At 41.2% G+C, this 26,808-nt stretch overlaps 1 protein-coding gene across 2 annotated transcripts; it reads left to right on the top strand.

Moving 5' to 3' along the window:
* Window positions 1–117: 117 nt before the first annotated feature.
* MFSD1 (major facilitator superfamily domain containing 1) lies at window positions 118–24,954 on the top strand. 2 transcript variants are annotated; one of them, XM_053657879.1, is made up of 16 exons: window positions 118–391; window positions 2,466–2,518; window positions 3,877–3,989; window positions 5,764–5,806; window positions 6,113–6,180; window positions 7,732–7,840; window positions 11,472–11,574; window positions 13,770–13,868; window positions 14,296–14,407; window positions 15,423–15,479; window positions 15,822–15,978; window positions 18,513–18,610; window positions 19,196–19,308; window positions 20,794–20,841; window positions 21,742–21,799; window positions 23,106–24,954. In XM_053657879.1, the coding sequence occupies exons 1-16, from the start codon at window positions 220–222 to the stop codon at window positions 23,107–23,109; spliced, it is 1,407 nt and encodes a 468-aa protein (XP_053513854.1). In that variant the 5' UTR covers window positions 118–219; the 3' UTR covers window positions 23,110–24,954. The 2 variants fall into 2 exon arrangements, with proteins under 2 accessions (XP_053513854.1, XP_053513855.1); XM_053657880.1 differs by lacking the exon at window positions 23,106–24,954 and having other exon boundaries at window positions 21,742–21,803.
* The last annotated feature ends 1,854 nt before the right edge of the window (window positions 24,955–26,808 follow it).

The following is a 26,808-nucleotide window of genomic DNA, read 5'->3' as shown; positions in this document are numbered from 1 at the left end:
AACAGAGCTCGCCCAGGGAGTACACGTGAGGCCTCTCCGTCTTCCGCGCCCGCCCTGCCAGTCACGTGATCACGTGAGCGCGGCCCTGCGTGACCTGCGCTGGCGTCACGTGAGCGACCGTGGTCATGTGGCCGCAGCCTTGCCATCGCTGCGGGTTACAGGATCCTTTCCGGTTCTGGTGTAGCCGTCCCTCGGGCATCCGTACCTCCCGTCAGCCCGATGGAGGAGGAGGACGAGGAGGCGCGGGGGCTTCTGACCCACGGCCCCGACGAGGCCGGTAGAGATGCCCCCGCAGCCCCCGATGCCCCGGGGACGCTACCCGCCCTCTGCGACCCCCGCCGCCTGGCGCACCGGCTTTTGGTGCTGTTGCTGATGTGCTTCCTCGGCTTTGGTGAGCCGCCTGGCCGGGTCGGGTGGGGCGGACGACCCAGGAATCCGTGTCTGTCGGTCTCCAAGCCTTGAGATCGGCTCCCGCCGGCTCCGCCAGGCCTCTCTCGTCTCCTTTTTCCTCCGCGGACCCATTCAAGCCAGTGGCGTTCCGAAGGTGGGGGTAAGGGGACAGAGCCGGGTGAGTTTGGTCCCTCCCGACTGCTTTCCTCCGAGAAGTTTCAGAGGCTGGCAGCTCACTTCCTGCAGCAGTAGACAGGAATCTTTAGGTGGTTAAGTTTCCTCTTCTGGGCCTTGGTTCAGAAGGAATTCAGAAAGTTTGAACTACCTCCGCCCACCCTCGCTTCTCCCGGGCGCATGAAAAAGACTTCAAAGAAATCAGTTTCGCTGGTTGTCTCATTAATTTCACACACTCTTTTGGGAATTGTATGAGTGTGCCTTGCTGATAGCTTCAGTGAGAAGATGCGTCCCCAAACTGTACCGCTCTGCCGCATCGAAGGACTCACACTGGATTGCACTTGTGGTTGGCTTGGCGGTGGTTGGTTTCACTTACGAAATCTTGATGACTTTGGAGACGTTTCTTGAGATAACTTTCAGAACATCTTCCTATGTTCCAGCAACTAACTTACTTAGCACCATTCTAATGTCTGTGTTAGCTTGGTATGAAAGTAGCGTTGTGTTTTGCAAGAAGGCTCGTCGGAACTGGTGTAATCAACGAGTTTAGGAACATTGTGGTAGATAACTTTATGGTACTGCCGGAATACATAAGTAGGCACTAAGGGTACTTTGAGCTTTAGCTTCTTTGCCAGTCCTGTTGAGTTCCCCCGCCCCCCTTTTGGAAAGGTGATGTCCATTCATTAGCCTTAAGTCTCAACAGTGGTGCCCCTTACAGCTGCAGTTAAAGGAGGAACCACAAGTTGCTGGTTTAGGAACAAAAAAGACCAGCACAAAACACTTAAAATTGTCACTATTCAAACAGGTCATGTTTGAAAAACTATGTTTACTTGCCTGGGTTTCAGAAGCCAGATGCATTCCTTCTAATGACATTTCTTTGAATCTGTAACTTCTAATGTGTACTTTTACAAACAGTAAAAAAAATGGAGGCAGTATTATCTTGAAGCCTACCACAAATCCCTCAGTTATAGTACTTTTAAAATAAATCTCAGTGAATGAATGTTAAACCTCTGTCCACTTCTCTCTTACCCACCAACAGAAACTTTATGTTTTTACTTAATCCTTTAGAACTCTATTTTATATTTCTTCATTTCTGGCACTGTGTTCACTAAATTACTTGATTTGGGGCATTCTGTTTGTAGGATTAGAACTCTTTTTTTTTTATCCTCACTTGAGGAGTACTTATTGATTTTTAGAAAGAGGAAGGGAAGGAGAGAAGGGGGAGAGAAACATTGATTGATTGACTCTCCTATGTGCCCAGACTGTGAACTGAACCTGCAACCTATGTACGTGCCTTGACTGGGAATTGAACCCATGACCTTTAGGTTTTCTGGACAGTGCATAACCAACTGAGCCATAGTGGCCAGGACAGAACTCTTGTTTCAAGTATTAGAGGAGTAAAGCCATAGTGGCCAGGACAGAACTCTTGTTTCAAGTATTAGAGGAGTAAAACTCCATTCCTCTGCTCTGAAGGTAAAAAGTGAACTCAGGTAACATTACTAGGAAATGGTGTAGGGTGTTTATGAAATTTTTAGCATGAGTGTGTTTTGGTAACTTTAAATATGGAAATTACAGTGCTTCATGAAGATGCTAAGGCAATAATAGACATACGAAGCATCGTGAAAGTAAAATGGAAGAGCAATGGTTAACTTCTTGATCCAGGTTCTCAATATTTGTGGTATATGCACACTAATTTGTAAATGATTTGGCATGTGTTCTCTGGATCATTTGGCTATAACTTAGAAAATAACAGTGGACAAGGAAATGGTAAAAAATGTTTCCACGGTGTCAGTCCTTGAACCCCTAGAGTAAACATTTAAAATCACCATTGAGTAGTAATTGCAACTTGAAACTGTTATGAATAGTATTATTACTTAGAAAACATTTGTTCTTTCTTTTTCTAGGTAGCTATTTTTGCTATGATAATCCCGCTGCCCTTCAGACTCAGGTTAAACGGGTAAGTTGATTTTTCATGTTCGTTCTCTTTAGAGGAGGGGCAGCTGTTGAGGCTTTGTCAGCTCTCAGGTTGTGTGTTTGCAACAGTGTCCCGTGCATCCCTTTTAATATCTGTAGTCACCAAATCTGAGTGTGGCAAGGAGTGGGCAGAAAATTCATACATAACACTTGTTTCTAACTTGATACTGGTTCATAACTGAGATAAATAACTATGTGCTGTTTCCACTGTATTCCAGAAAGTATTAGCAAATTTTTGTTTGTCTTTCATTCTCCCACTGAGTGATCATTTGAATGACAAATGATTTGATAGGATAACTTGTGCAATGTGTTTTCTTGTTATTTTGTTTTTTATTTTTTAATTTCTAAAACAATTTTATTTATTTATTTTTTTAGAGGGAGGAGAAGGGAAGGAGAAAGAGAGGGAGAGAAACATCAATGTGTGGTTGCTTCTCGTGAGCCCTGCACTGGGGACCTGGCCAGCAACCCAGGCATGTGCCCTGTCTGGGAATCAAACCTGCAACCTTTTGTTGTTTTGCAGGCCTGCACTCAATCCACTGAGCCACACCAGCCAGAGTGTTATTTTGTTTTTTAAATGTGGATACTATTTGCAGAGGATTTTCCATGTCTGTATTTCTAGCCTGGTTTTATACAAATGAATTTGATGGTTACAATGTCTTTTGCATTTAGACGGTCTCTTTGTCTTTGGACAGGGAGTCATTCATAGGTTGGTACTTCACAGTCTAAAGTGAAAGGGAAAGAAGGTACATGTTCTGGGGGAGGCTAGGATTATTTTGTTCTGAAGAAGCTCCGGGAGTCCCAGTGGAGGTAGTATAGGGGGAATAAGGATATACGATATAGATAGGTGCAGACGGAAGTGTTCTCCGTGGTGGGGGAGCTGGGTGATCCTGGCTCCACAAAGCCTCTGAAATGGCGTGAGGACTCGAGAAGTTCCCAGATGTGACCTTTTTCTGAGGCAGGGGCCATGGCTAGCGTGAGAATCCCAGAGCAGCCAAGTGACTACACCTGATTAAGAAACTCCTGCCTTACATAGAACAAAAATGTTTTGATTTGTTAGTTACTAAGCTTAACTGTTTGGAAAAAATAGTTTTATAGTGGAACCTTGGTTCTCGAACTTAATTTGTTCCAGAAGACTGTTCAAGAAGAAGTGATTTTGTTTGAAAACCAAATCATAAGTGATTGCTCATACAGGTTCCAGCATGAAAGGGTTGTCAGGTCGAGAGTGGACGTTTTGTTAAATGACCAAGACGTTTTTTTCCATGAACTACTTGGTCAAGAACTGAATTGGCTGAGATTGGAGACATTCAAGAACTGAAGTTTGACTGTTTTCTTTCTGTGTAGGATATGCAGGTGAACACCACGAAATTCATGCTGCTGTATGCGTGGTATTCCTGGCCCAATGTAGTTTTGTGTTTCTTTGGCGGCTTTTTGATAGACCGAGTATTTGGAATACGGTAAGCTTGAAAAAAATCTCACCTGTAGGTAAAATCTGATCATTAGAAAAACACAGAACTAAAGGTATTTCTAGAAAGAGAATAAAATTCTGTATGGCTGTGATAATCTATATTCGTTTTTTTTTTTAAGATTTTAAGAATATCTCTGGAATTGGTTTTTGAAACTAGGTTGGTATTTCAGTGAAGGTTCAGACTTATGAAATAAGGTAACTCAGTTACATCCTCATTCGGGACCAGGCAGACCGTGGGCTGGATCCCATCGCTGCCGTGTGCTCAGCTGCCTGGCTCTTCTCGGCTGTTTGTCCCTGGCTTCCTGCGCGTCAGTTTCCTCATTGGTAGAAGATGGATAATAATTCCTGTCTTGCAAGGTGGTTACGAGGGTTGAGAGACGGGTGTACAGTAATTAGCACATGTGTAGTATTTGCTTCTGCCCAGTGAGAATTTCTCTTTCTGCTTTTCTGTTGGTGTTGAGCTCCTGTGACCACTTCTGTTAGATACTGAGGAAGGAACAACCCTATAAGCTTTGTCCCTTTTTATCCTTAGGATTATGCACATGTTGTCAGTGGAAACTTCAAGAGGGATGTGGGCTGGGAAAAGCATTTGTTGACATTCCCAGCCCACAGGGGGCAGACTGGTGAAGGGTCTCCCAACCATGTCTGCTGGAAGAGAACTGAAGAAGCTCTGAGTGTTTAGATTTGGGGGCTAACTTTTAACAATTTTGAAGAGTTAGGGTATAAAGGAGGAGTTAACTTTATTTTGCTTGATCTAAAGGGATAGAATTAGCCGGAAACTTCAGGGGGACAGATTGCACTTAGTATGGTTGTAGACTTTGGCCGCCCAAGTTCACAGGGTGGGCCACAAATTGCCTTGGGACACAGCGAGTTTTCCAGTGCCGAAGGTGGCGTGGCCCTTTCACAAGGGTAGGGAGAGGGATTTCAGAGGTGTGGCTTATCCTGTCCTCCCTAAGGACTCTTCTGATGCTGGCATTTTGCTACTTTGGGGAAACATCGGATGTTCAACGTGCAGAATGTTTGGGTAAACAGATTTGTAATTGTTCAACATGATCCGATACAGGTGGCGACATGGAAACTCTCAGAAATATTTTGCAGTTGGAATAAACCAGCACATAAAAGTATATGTGCTGTTGTAAGTGTACTTGCATGAAACTCTAGAACGGGCCAAATGAACATACAGTGAAGAACATGAGAATGGCGGTTGCTCTAGATGAGGGGAGAGAGTGCCTGAGAGGGGGCACAGGGCGACGTTGTGAGGTGAAGGATGTTCCGTGTCCCCCAGAACTAATCTTTGATTTTCACTGAATGTAACTTACCCTGCAATAAAAAAGAAAAGCCTGCTTGCAGAAAAAAGAGTTCTTAGTTATTAAGAATTATAGCCATTTTACATTACTTAATCTGGCATGTCTTCTAAGTTAATCTTAAAGTCTTCATAGGAATTTTATAAAGAACGCCCATTTTAAAATGAGAACCCTGGGTACTTGAAGATTGCTTAGTAAGTTTTATTTCAGAGTGACAGTGGTTTAGACTAACATGGGTCATTACTGAGCCTCCGGAATCCCCTCAGTAGCCCAGGCTTCTCTGGGTCTGCATTCAGCCGAGGAAGAGCGGCTGCGTTCAGAGTCAGAGCAGCGCTCATTCCTGCGTCCTCGGGGGTGGGGGGGAGTGCAGAGGGGTCGAAGAGAACGTCACTGAAAGGCGTGGTGACTGACTAACCAACATGGTTTTAACGTACATTCTCTCTCCCCCTTCTCCAACAGGTGGGGCACCATTATTTTTAGCTGCTTCGTTTGCGTTGGACAGGTAAGGAAGACAACAGCATTTGTTGACTAAGTGATAGTAACTTGAATTCTTGTCTAATTCCAGCAGAGATGTGTTTAGTGAATGTCTAATTTAATTAAGTGAGGTCCACAAATGCCCATATAGTAGTGTAAGGCATCACCTATTTTAAGGATTGCGACAATGAGCATTAATGTTTCAATTTCACAGATTTACTAACAAAGGATATTAAAATTACTGTAGAAGTTGTGATTCATCTTAAGTTACTTACTTCTTTTGAATACCTTGAATTTACTTTTCATTGATTTTACATTATATTCTATGTTATAGGTTATTTTTGCTCTTGGTGGAATATTTAATGCTTTTTGGCTGATGGAATTTGGCAGGTTTGTGTTTGGGTAAGTTACGCATAATTTCCTTTATCCTGATATATTTTAGTGTTCAGCTCTCATTTTATGAAGGACTTAGAGAAACCATATTATTGTCTCTTCATGGAGAATTACTTCAGGTCCTTGGGATGTAGCCATGTACACGTACGACTGCTTATTAGTTGTCGGAATTTCCTTTAAAGGAAGCAGCAATTTCGACGGGCTGTAGTTAACTCTGTGTGGGGTTTGAATATTAAATAGCTCTCCGGAAATGATATTTTTCCTAGGTGTTTTGCTTTTCTGCTATATTGAAGACTATGATTTAAACCTCATTTGTAGTACAGTATGTTATAGTGTTGACCACCGATTTCCAGGTTGGGGATTTATGGGCTTTTTGCTGTAGCCCAGTGGGTAGTGTGCGGGTCCTTTGACCATGTTGAAAAGGCTTGAATGAGCAAAATACCAGTAGACTGATTGCTCTTCATGGATTTCAGTGTTGATCAGTAAACCCATTCTGCGTGCAGCCTTGGGCTTCCTGACCTGAGGGGACGTAGGCGATAGAACTTATTTAGTCTTTAACTTGAGTATGACTTAGTCTTTTCACTGGTGCCAGAAACATGTAGACATAGGTGACATCCTCTAAAAACTGTTCTAAGTGAAAGAGAAGGAAATAAAATGCATGTAAAATAGAAAGGGATTCAGATGGAACTGAGGTCAGAAGTGACTTTGTGGAGTTGCAATAATAGAAGAGAGGGCAGCTAGTTTGATCTCGGATGGAGTGGTGAGGGACGCTCCATGCTAGGAGATGGCGGAGAAGCCCCTTTAACTGAAGGCCTGGGGGTGGGGGGTGGTCAGTACGTAAAACTTACAGAAGGAGAGTTAAAACCTAGGAAGGAGGGGATTTTGAATATGGAAGGTATTGGCCTGAAAAGTGAATCTTTAAGTTTTCACAAAGTATGGCCCACTCTTCATGCGAACATTTTATATAGCATAGATGGTGATGTGGTGACCCAGAGTCCTTCCATTGCTTGTCACGGCCACTGTTGCACCGTAACAGCTTCCCCGAGCTTCGCAGTGGACTTTGTGTGTCAGGGGTTTGGAAGGGTTCAGCATGCATGGCTTGTCTGTGCCCCTGCTGTCTGAAGCCTCAGCTGGAAAGTTGCGTGGGCTGCAGTCAGCTGAAAGCTTGTTGATTTCAGGTGCACGGCACCTGGGCTGGATTGACTTGAAGACTTGCACTGCCAGCTGGAGTGTCCAAGTGTGGCCTCTGTGTGGCGCTTGGCTCTCTCCTTGTGTGACGAACTCAGGGCAGTGAGTCTTATCATGGTGGCTCAGGGCTCCAGGTGGGGGTGTTTAAGTGAGAAAACAGATGTCATCTTTTGTGACCCGGGCTTGGGATCACCCAGTATCACATTCACCATGTTCCATTGGTGGAAGCAGTCACAGGCTGTCCTCGGTGCAGGGGAGGAGGCAGAGACTCCACCTTTGGATAGGAGGGGGTCAGAGGTTTAAACCTGCTTGCTGCATTGCTAACTGGCTTTTCTTTAAAAGCTTCCCTTTTCTTCCTTTCCTCATTTGTAGGATTGGTGGGGAGTCCTTAGCCGTTGCCCAGAACACATATGCTGTGAGTTGGTTTAAAGGCAAAGAACTGAACCTGGTGTTTGGACTCCAGCTTAGCATGGCTAGAATTGTGAGTATGACAAACCTAATGAAGCCAAATAGGAGGCAAAAGATTGAATCTTACAGTTATTCCCTAAAAATTATAGGATGAAGTGTTTGTGTGTGACAAGTTAGGTAGTGATTTTTAATAGATTTCTCTAGATTATAGTACAGCATTTACCTTACTTTAATTAAGACACTTCTAACCTCATTTCACTTAGGAAGCAGTCCAAAATGGCAAACTGAGCATTCATTATTTCAAAGAATCTGAGCATTGGAATGGATCTTAATAGTTTTCAGTGTCTAACTTCTTACTCAGTTCATATCCCTGCTGTGGAGTCTTCACATACTGTCATCTCCTTGGCTCTGCTTGATATTCTCAGTGATGGAAGTTCACTCTGGGATGGGGCAGCCCCTCCACTTCAGTGAACTTGACGTTCAGACCTCACATAGAGATGAAATCTGATGGCACAAGTGGTTTTCACTGATTGCTCTGACTTTTACCCTCTGTAGCTAATGTTTACCTCCTTCCTGTGCACCAGCACTTTGCTTATGAAGGCAGCTCCTCAGTTCTGGGTCAGACAGGCTCATTTCCTGTGGTTGTCCAAGCCACACGGCATGGATTTCAGCTCCCTGGCGATGGTGCTCACGTGTTTCTGGACTTACCGCAGGTGGCTAGTCAGCACTCCTCCCATTTAAGACCAATGACCATGGCGTTCCTGGTTTGGTCGGATGGAGGGTACCCAGGGGACACAGTGTGCCTGTATTAATGCAGCCTGTAAAGGGTGTAAGGGGTTTGGGCAGTCCCATACCCCACTAGTGTTTTTCCTCATAAGCTCCTATGAGTAGAGTGCTTTTAAAAAATTTTTTTCATTAAAAATCAAGGTTTCAGACTAATAAATGGCACAAAAATGCTTGTAACATAGTCTTAGGGAAGAAGAAATCCTGTATAAAAAGTTTTTAATGTGAGATTATAGGAAGCATGTAACATGTTTTCATACACATAGGTTCTGATTTTGCACTGTTGTAAACGGTGCTGTTGTGAGACTCTGTAGAACTGGCCTGCATCCTGTTTCCTTAGGCTGGGTGGCTAGAAATGGGGTGACCGAGTCAGGGGTGTGATGGGGATTCTTAGGACTGTTGAGACATATTTTCACTTTACTCTCTCAGATATTTACATCCCCATCTATGGAATATGAGAGGATCATTTTTAATATAGCTTTGATCATACAGGCCACTATTACTTTAAAAAGTCTTAGTGTTTTGATAGGAAACACCTAAATATTATTTTAATTGACAATTCTCTGATAGCTACTATGGTTTTCTAAATTTTATCTGCAAGGTATTTGCAGTACTTCATTACGTATCTTGTGCAAGTCAAGGTATGTCTGGTAATTTGTGGATCTCATTGTCTAGTAACTTCTCAACAAAGCATAGATCAGTTGAATGAGACTCATTTTCATTGACACCATTGTAATTACTGTTGATCTTCCAGTTCTTTTCCATGTGTTCACAAACTTGTTATAACCAATTCAGCCATGAACTGAGGAGCCCTAAGTCTGGAAGGGAATCTCAAGGGCTTCTTAGAATGGTAGGGAGACCTGAGAGGAGGGGGAGTGAGCCAGAGCTCGGCCAGCCATCTCGTTTCTCAGTCCTCAGCAGCATCCGGCACAGTTGATTCCCCATCCCTCATCTCCTGGGTTCCAGGGCACTGCAGTCTCGGAGTTTTCCTTTGCCTTTTTGTCTGCTGCTTCTCTGCCTCTTTTGTTAGTTCACTCTCGGTCTCCTCTGTCTGTGCATGTGCCAGTGCCCAGAGCTTGGGCATTAGCCAGCTTCTTTTTTCTTCTCCTGCTCGTTTCTTTGGTGAGCTTATCCCGTTTTGGAGGGTTAGATAGCATGTTCTTGCTCCTGAGTGTACATCACTCGTCCCGGCCTTTCCGTACTGGTATATGTAGCTTTCTACTTGGCATTTCCTCTTGGATGTCTAGTAGGCACGTGAAACCTGCCATGGCAAACCCAGCTCTCATGTTCTGCTTGCCGTCCCCCCAAGGAGCCTGTGCTGCAGTTTTCTCACCCTCGGCTGTGGGTAACTCTTTCCTGCCAGTTAGTTGGTCAGGGAAAAACTGTGGTGTCATCTGGAACTCTTTCTTTGTTTTTTCCCCACACTCCACATATTTTTTTCTGAACCCTCACCATATTTATTGAGTTTGAGAGAGAGAGAGAGAGAAACATAGGTGTGAGAGAAACATTGATTGGTTGTCTCCCCAGCTGGGGATCGAACCTGTAACCTAGGTGTGTGCCTCCACTGGCAATTGAACCCACAGCGTTTTGGGGCAATACTCCAACCAACTGCCAGGGCCCACATATTTTTTCTTTAGCAAATCGTATTAGCTCTGCCATCAAAATATATCCGTATTCCCACCACTTCTCTCTCTCCCTTCCTAGCCACCCTGGTCCAAGACCCATCATCTCTGTTCTGGATTATTGCCACGGCCCCGCAGTGGTGTCCTTGCTTCTGCCTCCAGCCCACCTCTACCTGTTTGGATGTGGCAGCTAGAGTGGGTCTCTTACAGCATGCTTGGATTGCCACTTACCTGTCAAAACCCTAGCGGCTTTCCTTCCTATGTAGAGTGAAAGCAAAACCTGTGAAAGCAAAACCTTACCTGTAGCTTCCCACCTGCTTTGTTTCCTCTCTGGAGACCTCCTCTCATCCTCCTGCCTCGTCACACGGTTCCAGCTCTGCTCCCTTGCCCTTCCTCGAGCACACAGGGCAGCCTCCTTCTCAGGGCCTGTGCCCTGGCTGCTCCTTAGGCCTGGGATGCTGTTCCCCAGATGTCCTCACAGCTAACTTCCTTCAGGCTTTTACTCCAAAGTCACATTCTCGGTGAGGTCTCTACCCCTTTATATTCTCTTTCCCTGCTTTATTTTTTCCTTATTTTGTCAAGCACTTTTAAGCACTATTTAATATATTACATATTTTACCTCTTCTACCTCAGGGGTCACCGGGCCACGGACCAGGAGCGTCCCGTGGCCTATTAGGAACCAGGTTGCGAGAGAAGCTCGCCTGAGCCCCACCTTCTGTCACCCCCAACCCCCTCCTGAGCTCTGCTTCCTGTCCCCAGTTCCGTCCATCCTGGCCCCCAACTCCCATGGGAAAACCCAGTCTCTGGTGTCAGAAAGGTTAGGGATGGCTGTTCTATCTCACTAAAACATAAGACCTATGAAAGCTGAAGGTTCTTCTTGCTCTGTTCTGTATATCCAAAACCTAGAGCAGTGACTGGCATGTAATCAGGGCTCAAATGATTGCTGCATGGATGAATGAATGAATGAGAACATTATAACTTTTACCATCTTCTCATGGACAGTCAATGAAAGAATTTTTTTTTAGATAGCAGTGCCAGGAAAGCTGTACCTTTTCTGAACCAAGGTTTATTTTGCCATAGGTATTCTGTGAATTTTGTAACTTGTGTTTCTTTTTTTTTGTCCACTAGGAAGTTATAAATGTAATGTGCTGATTTGAATATTAGCATTTTCTATAAGTTGGCATTTTTGTGTGTGGTAATCTCATCTGTGGCTTTATCTTTGTCCGTTTTTTTCTTTGTGGGGTTTAAAAAAATTTATCTCAGGTTTGATCTGAGTCCTGCATGTCTGTCCTTTTCCAGGGAAGCACGGTAAACATGAACCTCATGGGCTGGCTGTACTCCGAGGTGGCAGCTTTGCTGGGCTCTGCCGGTCACACAGCCCTTGGAGTCACTCTTATGATCGGTCAGTGATCCTGGTGTTCCAGGTTTGTCTCTTCCAAGAGCATGTCATCGGCAGTATCACAGCAGAGGGGAAAGAACACTGGAATCAGAGTTAGACCACTTTGGTTATAATGTTGCCTGCACAGTTCATGAATTCTTTGACCTAATTAGAAATAGTGAGCATTCACACTGTGTATGAAAACAATCAGGAATTTATACATGTAAGGCATGAAATATTGGTTGGCCAAAAAGTGTATTATGTCTTTTTCCATACAATAAAAGGCACATTTTTCATTTTCACTGATACCTTATTGGTCTGGATACTTTGAGTATGTTGGTGATCTCCCACTATTGGCTTCTAGTGGGTGGAGGACAGAGGTGCTGCTGAACACCTTCCAATGCCTAAGACAGCCCCCCAGCAAAAGATTGTTTGGCCAGAATGTCACTAGTACCAAGAAACTTTGCAAGCCACTTCTGACGTGTTCCGTCAGTCACAGCACCTTCTCCATATACTGCACAAATCTTCTTTTGGGTTTCAGTTGCCCTTTTACCTTTCTTAAAATAATAAAGCATGATAATGCCAAAAAGGTTACGTATTTTTTTCCATTTTCTATATTAAAATGTCTTTACAAAAATGTACCAGTTTTGATCAGGTTTTTTTAAATTCATGCTGATATGACAGCTGTCACAATAGAATCTAACAAAATTATTTCCAATGATGTTAAAGACAACTAAGCACTACTAGAGCCATTATATGGAAAAAACCTAATGGACTTTGGGGCCAACCCAGTATTAGTCGCTAGCTAAAGGGAGAATTGTTTCCGTTTGACCAAATTCAGTTAGTATGCCAATAGAGGCTAGATTTTGTAGAAATGACATGATATGGTGGGAAATCCACTAGGTTAGGGGTCAGGAGCCTGGGTTCTAGTCCACCTCTAAGAGTTCTGTCATCCTGGACAAGGAAGTTAACTTCCGGGTCTCAGTTTTCTTTTCTGTAAAATTGTGGGTGTTAGACCAAAACTGTACAGGTCACTTCTCTTAGCTAAGGTTCTCTTAGCTAAGGCTCCACTGTACCGGCTGCCAGGTGGGTCGCTGAGAAGTGTATGAGACCCGTGCTTTTTCTCTGAGCAGTGAATTTGTCTAGCTGAGCCCTGTAGGCTGAGTGCGGAGCCCTAGAGAGACCTGTGAGTTGGGATGAATGATCTGTGCCATCCTTTATTCCTTATAATTCCTTGATACAGCCTGGTAAAAAGAGGACAATGGAGCATGATCCTAAACAGATGACCTGTACCTAGAGACTCCCGTTCCCCTCCCCTCAGATCCTTTCCCTTAAAACCTCTTTCTGACGCTCACCTGCTCTTCAGTATTCCTCCTAGTTCCCTCTGTGATGGAGAGTTTGAGAATGTTAAAGAGTTTTAGAGCCAGAAAAGACCTTTGTGAATCAAAGTCTCCTGTTTTGCAGATGGGGAAATTGAAGCTCAGAGACGCTAAGTTCTGTGTGTAGGATCATTCATCTCGGTGGTGGCGGAAGTAGAATTTACGTCTGTCTCTCATTTCAGCAGTTACTCGACCACATTATGTCAGCCAGTGAAAGATGCATTTATTTTTCGGAGCTTCTTTTTAAAATTCTTGACAAGTGAAAAACTTCATTCACTCTCTATCTGAATTACAGTAATGATGTGAGATCAGCATTAGCGAGTAAGGCTGATGAGGAAGGTCGGAGCTAGCGGAGGGTGGGCCGTGGGCTGCCAGAGGGCAGAGGCGAGGGTGACAGGCCTGGGCTTGGGGAAGGAGTCAGGAGGAAGAAATCAAACTTTGCTTTCCTAATTTTTCCCTTGGCATCCACGAATAATTAGTGCATAGACTGAACTAAGAAAGTAGGACTAATTCACTAGCTGGTCGTCAGCTCTCTTCAGTGTGTATTCCGCATTAGAAGACTAGACTAGTTTGTTCTAGTCTTTTCCTTCTAATCTCCAGCCTTCTACTGGGTGAGGATGTAGTAACAGCCACTGCTGTTTGTTGAATGTCTGCCATATGCTCTTCCTTTTTTTCTGTCCTCATTTAGTAGTTGCGGGCTTTTTTTTTAAAAGAAATGTATCTAAATATTATTCCCTTTGGTTACAGTTTTTTTTTTTTTCCATTTAGTGTGATATACTGTGTTCTAAGGAACCTTCAGTTGGGCTGTCTTTTAAAAATCCCTTTTTTTCTAAATTATAGGGGGCACTACGTGTATTATTTCACTAATTTGTGCCTTGGCCCTTGCTTACTTTGATCAGAGGGCAGAAAGAATTCTTCACAAAGAAGAAGGAAAAACAGGTGAGTCTAAATGCTAGAAAAGTGGGACCCCGGGAAGTAACGCACAATTATGCAAGTTCCTGGTACAGGGTTGTAAACCCCAGTGAGGTTGAATACATGTTTCTTGATCTTTTATCTTCAAATCTGTTTCCACTTGTCTAAATATTGGGGTACATTTTTCTCCGTATGTTTTTGGCGTAATTTAGATCTTTGATTGTACTTTGTATACATGCAAAATAATGAATGTTTCCCATCATTAGGTAGCTACTTACCTTAGATTTTGCTTTTTCTAATGTCTTTTTAGATGATCCCAGAAACTATGTTCCATAACTTACTGAGAAAAGTATTTTTTAACTGAATTGCGAAGGTTAATCACATGATAAGTGAAAACTAATCGTGACTTAGTATGCAGAATCCCACTGATAGCCTCTTCCCTTTCTTCCTTAAGGGGAAGTTATTAAGATAACCGATGTGAAGGACTTCTCCTTACCCCTGTGGCTTGTCTTTGTCATCTGTGTCTGCTATTACGTTGCCGTGTTCCCTTTCATTGGACTTGGGAAGTGAGTATTCTGTAGCATTGCACTTTCGTTGGTTAAATTATAATGAGATTTCAGTTACATAAATGTAATTTTTTTAGCTGTAAACCCTGTTTCTCTGGTTATAGTTTATATACACACAGGAATTGTTCGATATCCTGGGACACAACTGATTTTCTTAGCTTAAGGTTTAGTATTGATTGGTTTAACTGTTTTTAAAGTCTGTTTTAATTATCATTTATTTATTTTCCTATTTATTTAATTATTGTTCAAGTACAGTTTTCTGTTTTTCACTCCCATAAAGGTTTTTTTTAAGAAATACCTAATAATGGTATTGGACTTAAAATATTGGTTTATTTTAATGCTTCATTTTTAGATTTGTATTTTTAAAACATTTCCCCTTTATTTCTTGGTTAGGGAACCTCTTTCTGAGAATGGAGACAGTGTATAAGCGTATGGTGACTGGGCATGTTTTTATGTCCTAGGGCTGCAGTTCCTCAAGGTTCAAGTGCAGGGTTCACATCAGATTTTTCTTGGATTTGTCTTCTTTCTCTTTTGCTTTCTCATATTCTCTTTTTTTTAGCAGCTGCTTAAACAGCAGTTTGTGAGCACGAGTGTGTTTGTAATTATAACCTTTAAATTCAGGCTGTTACTCTAAATAACTTCAGACAAGTCATTTAGCAAAGAACCTGCTCAGTACTGCTTTTAGGAGAAGAAGCTTTCTTAATTCCCTGCAGTAATTCATTTGGCTTTCTGAAAATTTTTGTGTACCGTTTTCTGTATATGTAAAAACAGGAAAAATGTGCATCAGTATATTTTATTTAGCTAGTGAAATACTGATGTGAACATTAAAGCTTCAGCCAGTTACTTGAAAATGAATAATGTCAAATAAGGTGGGAAAACAGTATCAAGAAGGAAAAGTTGACTAAACTTAGATTTATTTATATTCAGTTTTATTTTGCCTTTATTTTTTTAAAAAAACAGTAATTCTCTCTTATGTGCTTATTCCTGCCTGTCTGTCTCTCTTTCTGTATTTTAGAGTTTTCTTTATGGAGAAATTTGGATTTTCTTCCCAGGCAGCAAGTGCCATTAACAGGTATTTTATGAATTCTCTAAGTGTCTGTTGTGTGCCTAGTGTGGGTCTTTAATTCTAACTGAATGTCATAAGCCATGTGTGATACAACATCCACAGCGCAAAGCCAAGATTGTACTGGGCCTTGATCCCAAGTGGCCATCTTTGCCATTAATGGAAAACCAAAGAAGTCTTGGACTACTGTTTATATCTTTATATTTCTGTTTACTGATAACCATTTTAGAAGAGCATTAAACTGAATGAGCTGGGGTCAACTTTGCCTAAAGGGTTTATGGACTTTTTGGATGTGGGGGGAGGGGGAGCTGTGATACGTTTCATTAAATATTTTTTATATTCTCTGGGCAGTGTCGTGTATGTCATATCAGCTCCCATGTCCCCAGTATTTGGGCTCCTGGTGGATAAGACAGGGAAGAACATCATCTGGGTTCTGTGCGCAGTGGTGACCACTCTTGCTTCCCACGTGCTGCTGGCTTTTACGCTGTGGAACCCTTGGATCGCCATGGTAACGTCACTGTGAACCCCTGCGGTGGTTGGGGGGGTGCGTGTCAGGAGCCACGTGCAGCTCCTCTGGTAGCACCGCTTTGTGACGGTGGGGAAAACGATGACTTGATTTCAATTTCTGCAGACTGAGTACTTATAAGGCATAAGGTATTTTTATTTTCATTTGGCTTATTTAATAGAGGAAATTCCATGCTGAAATAGAATCTGAAATAAAAGTCTTATAAAAGCCGAAATGTTTATTAGTTCTATTAGTTCCAAATCTTTATTTTTATTTGATTTTTTAAATATATTTTATTGATTATGCCATTACAGTTGTCCCATTTCTCCCCCTTTATTCCCCTCCCCCCTTCCCCATTCCCCCCTTTACTTCATGTCCATGTGTCACAAGTTCTTTAGCTTCTATATTTCCCATATTATTCTTGCCCTCTCCCCTATTTTCTACCTACCATCTATGCTACTTGTTCTCTGTACCTTCTCCCTCCTTCTCCTCCTCCCACTCCCCTGTTGCTAACCCTCCTTATGATTTCCATTTCTATGGTTCTGCTCCTGATCCAGCTGTCCTCTTAATTTGCTTTTGTTTTAGATGTGGTTGTTAATAACTGTGAGTTTGTTGTCCTTTCACTGTTCATATTTTTATCTTCTTTTTCTTAGATAAGTCCCTTTAACATTTCATATAATAAGGGCTTGGTGATGATGAACTCCTTGAACTTGACCTTATCTGAGAAGCACTTTATCTGTCCTTCCATTCTAAATGAAAGCTTTGCTGGATAGAGCAGTCTTGGATGTAGGTCCTTGCATTTCATGACTTGGAATAGTTCTTTCCAGCCCCTGCTTGCCTGTAAGATGTCTTTTGAGAAATCAGCTGACAGTCTCATGGGCACTCCTAAGAGATAAGGGGTAGGTGACTGTCCCCTTATCTCTTGTTGCTTCTAGGATTCTCTCCATTTTAATCTTGACTAATATAATTATGATGTGCCTTGGTGTGTTCCTCCTTGGATCTACCTTCTTTGGGACTTTTTGAGCTTCCTGGATTTCCTGGAAGTGTATTTCCTGTGCCAGATTAGGGAAGTTCTCCTTTATTATTTGTCAAATAAGCTTTCCCCTTGTTGCTGTTCCTCTTCCCTTCCTGGTACCCCTATAATTCGGATGTTGAAACATTTAAAGATGTCCTAGAGATTCCTAAGTCTCTCCTCATTTTTTCAAATTCTTATTTCTTCCTGTTTGGTTCTTTCTTCCTTCAGGTCCACTCCATTGATTTGAGTCCCAGATTTGTTTCCATCACTATTGGTTCCCTATGCAATTTGCTTCATTTCACTTAGTTTAGCCTTCATTTTTTCATCCAATTTGTGACCAAAATCAACCAGTTCTGTGAGCATCCTGATCACCCGTGTTTTGAACTGTACATCTGATAGGTTGACTATCTCTTTGTCACTTAGAAGTATTGGCTCTGGGGCTTTGATTTGTTCTTCTCTTTGAGCCATAATTTTTTGGTCAGGTCTTGCCTATTATGTATGAGGGGCGGAGTCTTAGGCCTTCACCAGGGCGGGGTGACCCAGTTGCTGGGTTGTGACTGGGGGCAGGGTCAGAGTGGGAACAATGGCGCTTGCTCCACTCTTGGATTTCAGCCCCCTCTGCCGCTTCCCACAAGCAAATTGGGCCCTTCTGATGCTGGTTCCCAGATGGGTGGGCTTGTGTATGTTCTAGGACCCTGTGGGTCTCTCCAACGAACCCTCCTGTGAGGTTGGGAGTCTCTGCAGGCACCTCAGCCCCCATAGGTGTTTTCAATTAGTGTTTTTCGGCTTTATTTCCTGTTGCTGGGGCCCTGAGTTGCGTGGTCTGTTTCACTGCCTGTTTTTGCCTGGTTTATCTGTGTGTGAATGTGTGACTGCAGTCAGCCAGCCGCCTTGCGAACCTCACTGGGTCTGCTGGTTTCCTCCCCAAGCTGCCTGCACGCCTGGGTCTGCCAGCCACTGCCTTTTCCCGCCATGACCCCTCTCTACCGGCCTCCTACTCCTCAGGCTGCCAACCCTGCCCCTTTTACTGGTCTGAATGAATGGTTGTCAGACTTGCATACAGTTCAGTTTTCTGTCTGTTCTGGTTGTGTTTTTGTTTCTAAATCTTTGTTGTCCTTAGTTTTGGTTGTGCAAGGAGGCACAGTGTTTCCATCTATACCTCCATCTTGGCCGGAAGTCCTTAACATGTAATTTCTAATAAATATTGGAAAATAAGCTTGCCTAGAATGTTGTTAATAACTTTTTGCAAATCAGCTTTGTTTCTTTGCCTGGGTCTTGATTGCACCCTTGGCCCAGGCAGTTATAGATGCATATGATGTGAAGTGGTTACGATGGTATGTGAGTATTTCATCACTAGAGGAATGCTGTTAGAGAGGGCCAGATTCTTTTTGTATTGACCTGATTGCAATAAAATTTGCATGAATATTCATAGCTATTATGTTAGTTTTGCTAATCTGCATCAAAAGAAAATCAGCTTTTGGTTGTTATAAGACTTTTACCCTTTTCTGTACTGTTTCTGTAGAGTCTCTTGGGACTCTCCTATTCATTGCTTGCCTGCGCACTGTGGCCCATGGTGGCGTTCATAGTTCCTGAACATCAGCTGGGAACTGCCTATGGCTTGTAAGTATTTGCACTGTGGATCGTGAAATGCCACTCTCTGCTGTATCAACTTAATTATCCTATGAAACTCCAGGTCTTCTGAATCTAGTCGTTTTAAGCTTCTGGGACAGCTCTGAATCTGGAAATAACTAGAAAAGTCAGGCAACCTATTTATGATATTTTTTGTGGCAATGAAAATGCTCCAAACCTCCAGCAAGGGAGCCAGAGTTAAGCTAACCTGTAAGAGGTAATTGCTGACATTATCACCCCACTGCCTATGTATCTGAGGGCTTCTCAGTGAGAAATTGAGTCCTGGCCTCTGGCCCAAAAATCAAAGGGGGTTGGTATTCACTTAGCCCTTTCTTTCATTCAGCAGGAAGGTTTTGAGTTCATAGTGTACTTAAGGCAAGTTCCCTTACCTTTGAGTGTGAAGTCTGATAGAGGAAATGGTTGTGGGGTGAAAAATCTAATCAGGTCATCCCTGGTAGAAAATGTCTCTAACATGAATAGTATACGGATTATAGATTGCTAGTATATATAGTGAATTGTTTTTCTTCATGAAAACTTTTGAAATTGAAATGTGTTTTTATATTTCCTAAATTCTAGCATGCAGTCCATTCAGAATCTTGGGCTGGCGGTGGTTTCCATTATTGCTGGCATAATACTGGATACTCGGGGATATTTGTTTTTAGAAGTTTTCTTCATTGCCTGTGTTTCTTGTAAGTGTACCATGTTGCAACATTTATTTGGTTCCTCTTAATATGTAGCAGAACGTTCTTATTTATGCTTTTAGGTTTTTATAGTTATTGTTCTGTTTTTCCTTCTTTTAAACCAAATCTCTAAGATGTAGTTCTCAGATTTGCCGAATTCTTAGCCTACGCATCAGAGCTTCCTGGCTGGTGACTTGTAGTTCTCTGAAGAGCCATAGGCATTTTTCAGGAGATTCCTATTCTTAAAGGCAGCAGTGGAATATTCTTTATGTTGTTTTAAAAATTTATGTTTTTAAAAAAACATTTTCCCTTTTAAAGTGGGATCATTTGAAGGGTCCTGAGTATGTTCCTAGTGTGAATGCATGGATGTATGTGTGACCTAGGGATGCTCATGGTTAATTCATTACGCAGTTTTAAATTATTTTTATTATTAGTCCTTTGTTTAATTTTTATCTGTAATGATGTGTTGGTTAAAAATAGGAAGTGTTAGGGAACTACTGAAAACTGTAAAAATAAATCAGTATTTTTCCATTGATAGTCTTCACCGTACACATAAGTTGTGCCCATCTGACAAAAATTCTCATATAACATATTAAGATGCCTTTTATATGTTGATAGCCTGTATTTAAAGTGGCAAACCACTGTGGTGATGCTGTCAGGGAATAATGACTTTCTATACATGAAGCATGGTGTTTGCAGACAACTGCTTATGAATAGCCCGAATACATTTTATTATCTCATAACTTTAGAAATAACCACATCTAATTTTTAAAAAATTGTTTTTTTAAAAAGTGGGTCCTTTAAGAATTTAAAAAACTGGGTCACGAAAGTGTTTTTGTCTTGTTTTTGATGCCGAAACATGTTTAATTTCAAGCCACAGTTTCATATGTGAGTATATTGGGTTCCCAAACTAAACACCAAGTCATTTAAAAATGTTTTTGTTGCCATATTAGCGTTAAGTAAATTAAATACGTCTCACTTGTTAGGTAAAAAAGCCATGTACCTGACTTTCTGAGGTCTTCACTGACTCTGGGCTTCTGGGAGTCTGATGAGCACATTCTGATGTTGGGTTAATTTGTAAAATGAACGCGGTGTTTTCAGACCTCCCCCGTACCCCCACCAAGGGTTACTTCTGTTTGGCTCTCTGTACAGAAATAAAGAGTCTAGGGCTGGCAGCGGCTGTGGGGAAGTGCTGGGCACGGCCAGCATTTGCTGAGGGGGAGGAAACTGCGGCAGGGATGACCCTCTCCTGCGGGTGTCTCAGTCGCTCCGTTTCCGGCCCAGCCTCCCCTGGGCTCAGGAATCCCATGGAGAAAGGGGTGTGTAACAATTTTAGTGTTTTTTGGAAAATAATGTGAATAGCGTTTTTATTTTTAAATGCCAGTTAATAAAGGTTTATTTGATTTGTATCTTTTATTTTGTAACTATGACTACATAGGAATCATTGGGAAAAAGTAAATGTTTTTTAAAGGTCCTGTGTTTTTTCACTTCCAGTGTCACTTTTAGCTGTGGTCTTGCTCTATGTGGTGAATCGTGCCCGCGGTAAGTAGGAATCAGTTGTTTTCTTGTTAAGTTACAGTGAGTGATCTCACTGGGTCACTGGGTTGTCCGCTTGCCTGTTTAGAGGCTGGTGCTGTAGCTCAAGTAATAATGACATTCTCTTCATAGTGATGGAAACATGTCATTGTGTAACATACAATTATGTTTTCTGGGCCTTCACATTCATTAAAATTGTTGTGTTCTTTCTGGCCAGGTCAGTGTAAGTTTTGTAATATAAAATTTTAGAGGTTTTTATATTAGCATTAACAAGTATATTAACATAAAGAAGCACTTTTAATATCCTAAAACCATGCCTGTGTTATTGTCTTATATGTAAAAGTATATATTTACAGCTGATATTTCCATTTTAAGGTTGAAAGTGTTTACTATCGAATGAGAAATTGCAGATTGTCCTCTTGGGTGAATCTCTGTGCTCTTTTCTTTGTTCTTTGTATGATTTCGCTGTTACCCTTACCAGTTTTTCTAATGGGTGTACCCTTAAAGATCGTTATATACCCTTAAATGAATGTATACACATGCTGTTTAAATAATTTTAGGTCATTTCCTTTAATTTCTCTAAATTTTCATTATTACTGAATATTAATAAAATATCCTAATTAAGGAAACCTAAGGTAATATGTAAGTTCAAACAAAAAATATGCTAAAATTTAGGAGTGGTTATTTGTATCTTATAAAGATTCTTTAGAAAAAACATTTTCTTCCCTGGGGAGGTTTCCAGGAGATAAGCCAGTTCTCTCTCGTCCTCCATGGCCGTTATGTGACTTTAAGGACCAGCGATGCAGATGTGCACGCGTGTAGGTGTGTATGTCTGTGTGCTTGCACGCGTGTTTGAATTTTACTTATAGTTACATTGAAAAGGTTCTATGCTTATTTGTGTTATAGGTGGTAACCTAAATTATTCTGCAAAACAAAGGGAAGAAATGAAACTTTCCCATGCTGAGTAAGTATTGAAAAAGAGAAAAATTGTCTTTATTTTGAACATCACAAACATTAGCATTTTATTTCAAGGTATTAGGATTGGACTTTTAAGAAGTTAGTCTTTTTCTTACATCTCAAGAGCTAACGATTATCTGTGGAACTACTCTAACATACTTCTTGTTTGTGTCGTAAAATTCTCAAAGGTGAATATCAAAAGCTAAAATGAAGTGTGTGGGAAAAATTTGGCTTTAAATTGCCTTCTGAGAGAAAGAAATATAGAATATTTGTAATTTATTGGAGCCAAGGTCTTTGCCCTAAGTTCCTCGTTGCACTTGCCTTTCTATTCTTTCTGATAGTTTCTTTTTCTTAAACTAGTTGAGATAATTTTTCATCTTTTCTTGGTACTAACTTGCTGTTCCGTGTTCTCTTGACTCATTTGGAACAGATTAAAGTATGTACTATGTGGTTTAATGTTAATTAGTATTTTCCATGAGTACGTGCTGTAATGCAATAGTGATTCTGTTTCCTATTATTTATTGTTTAGACACTGGATGTTTTTTTTACTTAAAAATTTGTTTTTAAAGATATACCATGTAATTTTAAGTTTTATGAATTTCGAATAGGTTAAAATCCAGTGGAACAAAAGTTGTTTATTTCTGGTGGTTGGGAGGGTTCTTAATTATCTCAAATCCTCTTTTAACTTAGTATTTCTATTTCTAGAAATACTTTAAAAAAATAATCAGTGTTGCGAGGTTCAAATATCTTATAACAGTCTTATTATGTCATAATAATCTTTCCTTATGTCAAAAAGTGGGAAACAACATAAATGTTCCAAAGTAGGAAAATGGTTGAATATATTATGACATATTCATTTACTATATTTTAGAAGGATTTTTAGAGTCGGAGATACTGAACATGCTACATGTTAAGTAAGCAAAAGATAAAAATGAAAGTATAATATCCTAATTTTATTTTTAACCAAATATATGCAGACATGTGTATGTTTTTAAACCTATCACTTGTATATAGTAGGAAAATATGAAAATAGAAAAATATGAAAGAAAATGCTCCAGATATTAAAGAGTTCTAGTTCAATGGTAGGGTTATAAGAGGGTTTTTCTCTTTGTTCTTATATTTTCTAAATTTTCTACAGTGATCTTGTGTTACTTTCATGATGAAGAAGAGTTAAAAGAGTATCCAGCAAAACGTATTTTTTACCACTTGGCACTGTGTGTTTTGTAACGCTTACGATTTTCCTTGTGTAAATCAGATGGGGCTTTGTGGGTTTTTTCCTTGTTTTTGATAATTCATTGTATTATGTTTTGCAGATGAGAAGTTTAAATTACTGTGCCATGAGAATGGGCTGCACACATCATTGATTTGAAAACCTCCATTTAAACTTTTTTATTTAGAGTTTAGTCATTAGGAAAAATAATGGTCTGAAAAGTTATTTATATTTTAAGGATACCTATTTCAAAGTGTGAGGACTGTTTTATCCCCTGTCTTTTGTGTGTCGCTGAAGAATTTTACTTCAGAATAGGCTAATCAACAGCGAAGGTTAGAAAATTGCTCTGGAACATGCAGGTGACTTTCAGTAAGGACAGTAAGTAATGGAAATCGTTGGATCTTGTGTTGAGATCATTTTTACAGTGTGTATCTGAGGGATATGGCCTTTAATCGTAAAAGAGTAATATTTTTAAAAACTTTTGAGGGGTATAAGGGATGTTTTATATAAAGTATGGAATTTTCATACGCGTTCTTTTTTGTAATAGGGAACATTGGAAAGACATATGAAGTCTCTTCCTTTTCACAAATAGCAGATTCTGTCCTGTTCTTTTTAACAATGAGAGTTTGCTGGGCAGTGACCCTTCTGAGCTTCTTTATCTCTCTGTTACTGAGCACCTTTATTATACTTACAGATACAGATTTGTGGTACAAGCTTTCTGTACAGTTTTTTTATAGTTCAATTAATTACCAAAAATGTCCTTTAAATTATGATAATTGCATAGACACGGATAAGTAAAAACACTGTAAAAGGAACACATGATGTTTTCTAACTTTTGAGTTCAAAAAAATCTTGAAGCACTGATTTTAACTTTTTTATGTAGAAGATTATAAGAAAATCTGTGTTGGAATAAAGAAAAGTTACCTAATTATAGTCATTGAAAGATTATAGGGATTAGCTTTTTCTCCAACATAGGACCTTAAAGTAGCATTTATGTTTTTCATATTAAATACGGTTATATTTCTCTGTCAAACTTAAAATACTTTTTAATTGACTTAGTCTTAGCATATGAAAGTCAATAAATTTTTCATTATGTTTTACTCTCTATGGGCACAAAGATATTTTAGACAACAACTATTAAACTAATAAAATTACCTGCTCATATTATTTAAAGTACATGGCATAACATTCATTGTATTTCTAAAATTTCTGGAACAGATTGAAAGTACATTCCTTTTCAGGGTAAGTTTACTTACATCCATTTTTCTGGTTTACTGTTTATGTCATTATTCAGTTGTTAGTTCCTTAGGTTTTGAATGGCACGGGACTGTTCTAGCCCGTGGCTTGTGAATGTCGGCCTCGCCATTGGGAGACTGCAGGAAGTCAGCTGCTGCTGCTGCAGCTGCTGCTGGAGGGCGTCTGTGCCCTGGCCGCCCCTTCATCTTTCCACTCCCTCCGTGCCCCAGCCCCAGGGAGCTGCTAACACTTTTTTCAAATGAGTCAGGTCCTGTCCCTTGTCAGGGGCTCTGTCCAAACTCCTTTTGCTGAGAATATCTTATCCAGGTTTCTCTGTGACCTGGTTTCACCTCACTTCCAATAGGAAATCTTAGCCCCAGCTCAGAACCGCTATTCCTATGGAAATAATTCCTGTGCTCTTGGAGAAAGCCTCTCCTTTCCCTTCTTAGCTGACCTCAGCCTGTGATGAAGAACTTGTGATCGTGTGGCCTTCTGTCTCTTCTTTTAGATTGTGAGCTCTTTGAGGGCAAGGGTTGTGTCTGTTATGTTAATGATTTTGTTAACGGTGCCTAGCACAAAATAAATATTTTTTGAATGATGCATAAATAAAAAGAGTAAATTGGAGTAACTTTTGGGAAGGATAAATTGGCAAGATGAATAAGAGACCTAAAAGGGGTATAGTGGTGGGCTGTACAACTTCTGGCTTATCAATTCCATTTCTAATAATTTATTGTAAGGAAATTGTCAGAAATACACATAAATATACTTTAAGAAAGTATCTTCATTGTGTGATTGCTTATCATAGCCTAAAATAGGAAAGCACCCATGTTGGTAAGAATGAGTTTAGTTAAGTACATCGTATCATATGCTTGAACTGAAATACTAAGCAGTCATTACATTACTAGCAGGCTTCACTAGAGAGTGTACACCGACAGGGAGTGATGGCATCGTTACACGGAGGATTCAGTGCTGCTCTTTTCATTAAAGCAGTCACCAACCTGTCTGACGCATATGGTCACAAACGCCTTTGAGTTTGAAGAAAGTGGCATTAGTGTTCAGAAGGGAGGAAGGTGAAAGAACTTTGAGAATGCGGGTGGGAGTTAAACAGAGCCCTGAATTAGAAATAGAATTTGCATCGATAGGAAGAACATCGCATGTGATGGGAACCATAGAAGACAAAGCAGTAGAGAATGGGGTGGGCCCTAAGTGAAGTTACGCACTTATTTTTTTGATCTCAGTGGTGGTGAAGAACAGCTTTAAGATGTCATCAGGTTGCCCATGATTTCTGTAATGCCTCTGTCTCTGCCTCAGACCCCTTCTTCCTTTTGCCTTTCTTGGAATGCCCTCCTGGGGGCAGGGGTGGGAAAGTTGTTGAGCCCTGAGCAGGGATTCATTGCTTGATAGTTGGTGGGGGAAACTTTGATGTCTTGTAAGACATACTGACAAGTTCTTGATGTCAGGCAGGCCAGACAGGGAACTTGGGACACTTTTATTATCACTTACTTCCCTGAGGTGTCCGACCCGCAGCCCACGGGCCACACATGGTCCAGGGTGGCTATGAATGCAGCCCAACACAAAACTGTAAATTTACTTAAAACCTTTTGTTTGCTCTCAGTTTTTATTAGTGTTTGTGTATTTAATGTCTGGTCCAAGACAGTTCTTCCAGTGTGGCCCAGAGATGCCCAAAGATTGGACACCCCTGGATATGGTCATGTACTCAAGTGACGTGTCATCTCCTGGGTGGATCGTTACTTGTCTCACGTCATAGCAGCTGTCCTGCCTAACTCACAGTGCTCCGGAAACTGGCTCTCCCCCCTCAGGCCTGACTGCAAATCAACTGTGTCATGAAAATCAGTGGCCCTGTGGCCATTCTATTTGGGATTTGCATGTACTTTTTAGGGGTTTGCCTTTTTGGAGAGGATCACCTCTCGTGCTTGTGTCTGAAGGGTCACTAGGTAGCAGCTTCTGTACTTCCATTTCCTGATTAGCAAATAGAATATCGCTAGAGTTTATCCTCTTTTCACTCACATTCTTAATTTATACAATGTACAGGTGTAATTAATTGCCCTATGTTAGATGTATATTTTTGATGCAGGACCTAAAACATTATGTCTAGAGAAATATTTATCTGTTCTGTGCATTTAGTGGATTAGTTGAGGGTTGGGCAATATGGACCCTCCTAGCATAGCTTTCTATGCTAGTCTTTGAGCACTCTGGCAAGTAGGTGAAGCATGCTTGGAAATTTCTAGAATAAGGAGCACAGGGCCCTGTGTTGGCAGCAGGAACGTGGAGGTAGAGGGGAGGTGGGCCTGGAGACAGGTCATTGCTTTAAGAGTTACCGCTCAGGAAGTGGGGTGTCAGAGGAGAAAGGCGTACCCTCTTTGGGGTCCTGGGGGGTCTGTGGATCTGGAGTGCAGGCCTGGTGGCCGGGAGAGCAGGGAGTGGGCACAAGAGGACAGGCGTATTTAATGGACCTTCGAAAATGTTTTTCACGACATTATTTCATAGTTCTTTGAATTTAGTAGGTAATAGATTTGTGTTCCGGCTACCACAGCCAGAATATGGAACAG

Source organism: Artibeus jamaicensis, unplaced genomic scaffold (genome assembly GCF_021234435.1).
Source record: "Artibeus jamaicensis isolate MK-2021 breed Jamaican fruit bat unplaced genomic scaffold, CSHL_Jam_final scaffold_474, whole genome shotgun sequence".
Taxonomy (NCBI): domain Eukaryota; kingdom Metazoa; phylum Chordata; class Mammalia; order Chiroptera; family Phyllostomidae; genus Artibeus; species Artibeus jamaicensis.
This window is presented reverse-complemented; position numbering and strand designations above follow the sequence as displayed.

What these genes read in the sequence shown, in the direction of transcription:
- MFSD1 (XM_053657879.1), top strand. Translation starts at nt 220, where the DNA reads ATGGAGGAGGAGGACGAGGAGGCGCGGGGGCTTCTGACCCACGGCCCC. An exon ending in TTCAGACTCAGGTTAAACGG is followed by an intron (nt 2,519 to 3,876) that starts GTAAGTTGATTT and finishes CTTTCTGTGTAG; the next exon opens with GATATGCAGGTGAACACCAC. An exon ending in GGAACCCTTGGATCGCCATG is followed by an intron (nt 15,979 to 18,512) that starts GTAACGTCACTG and finishes CTGTTTCTGTAG; the next exon opens with AGTCTCTTGGGACTCTCCTA.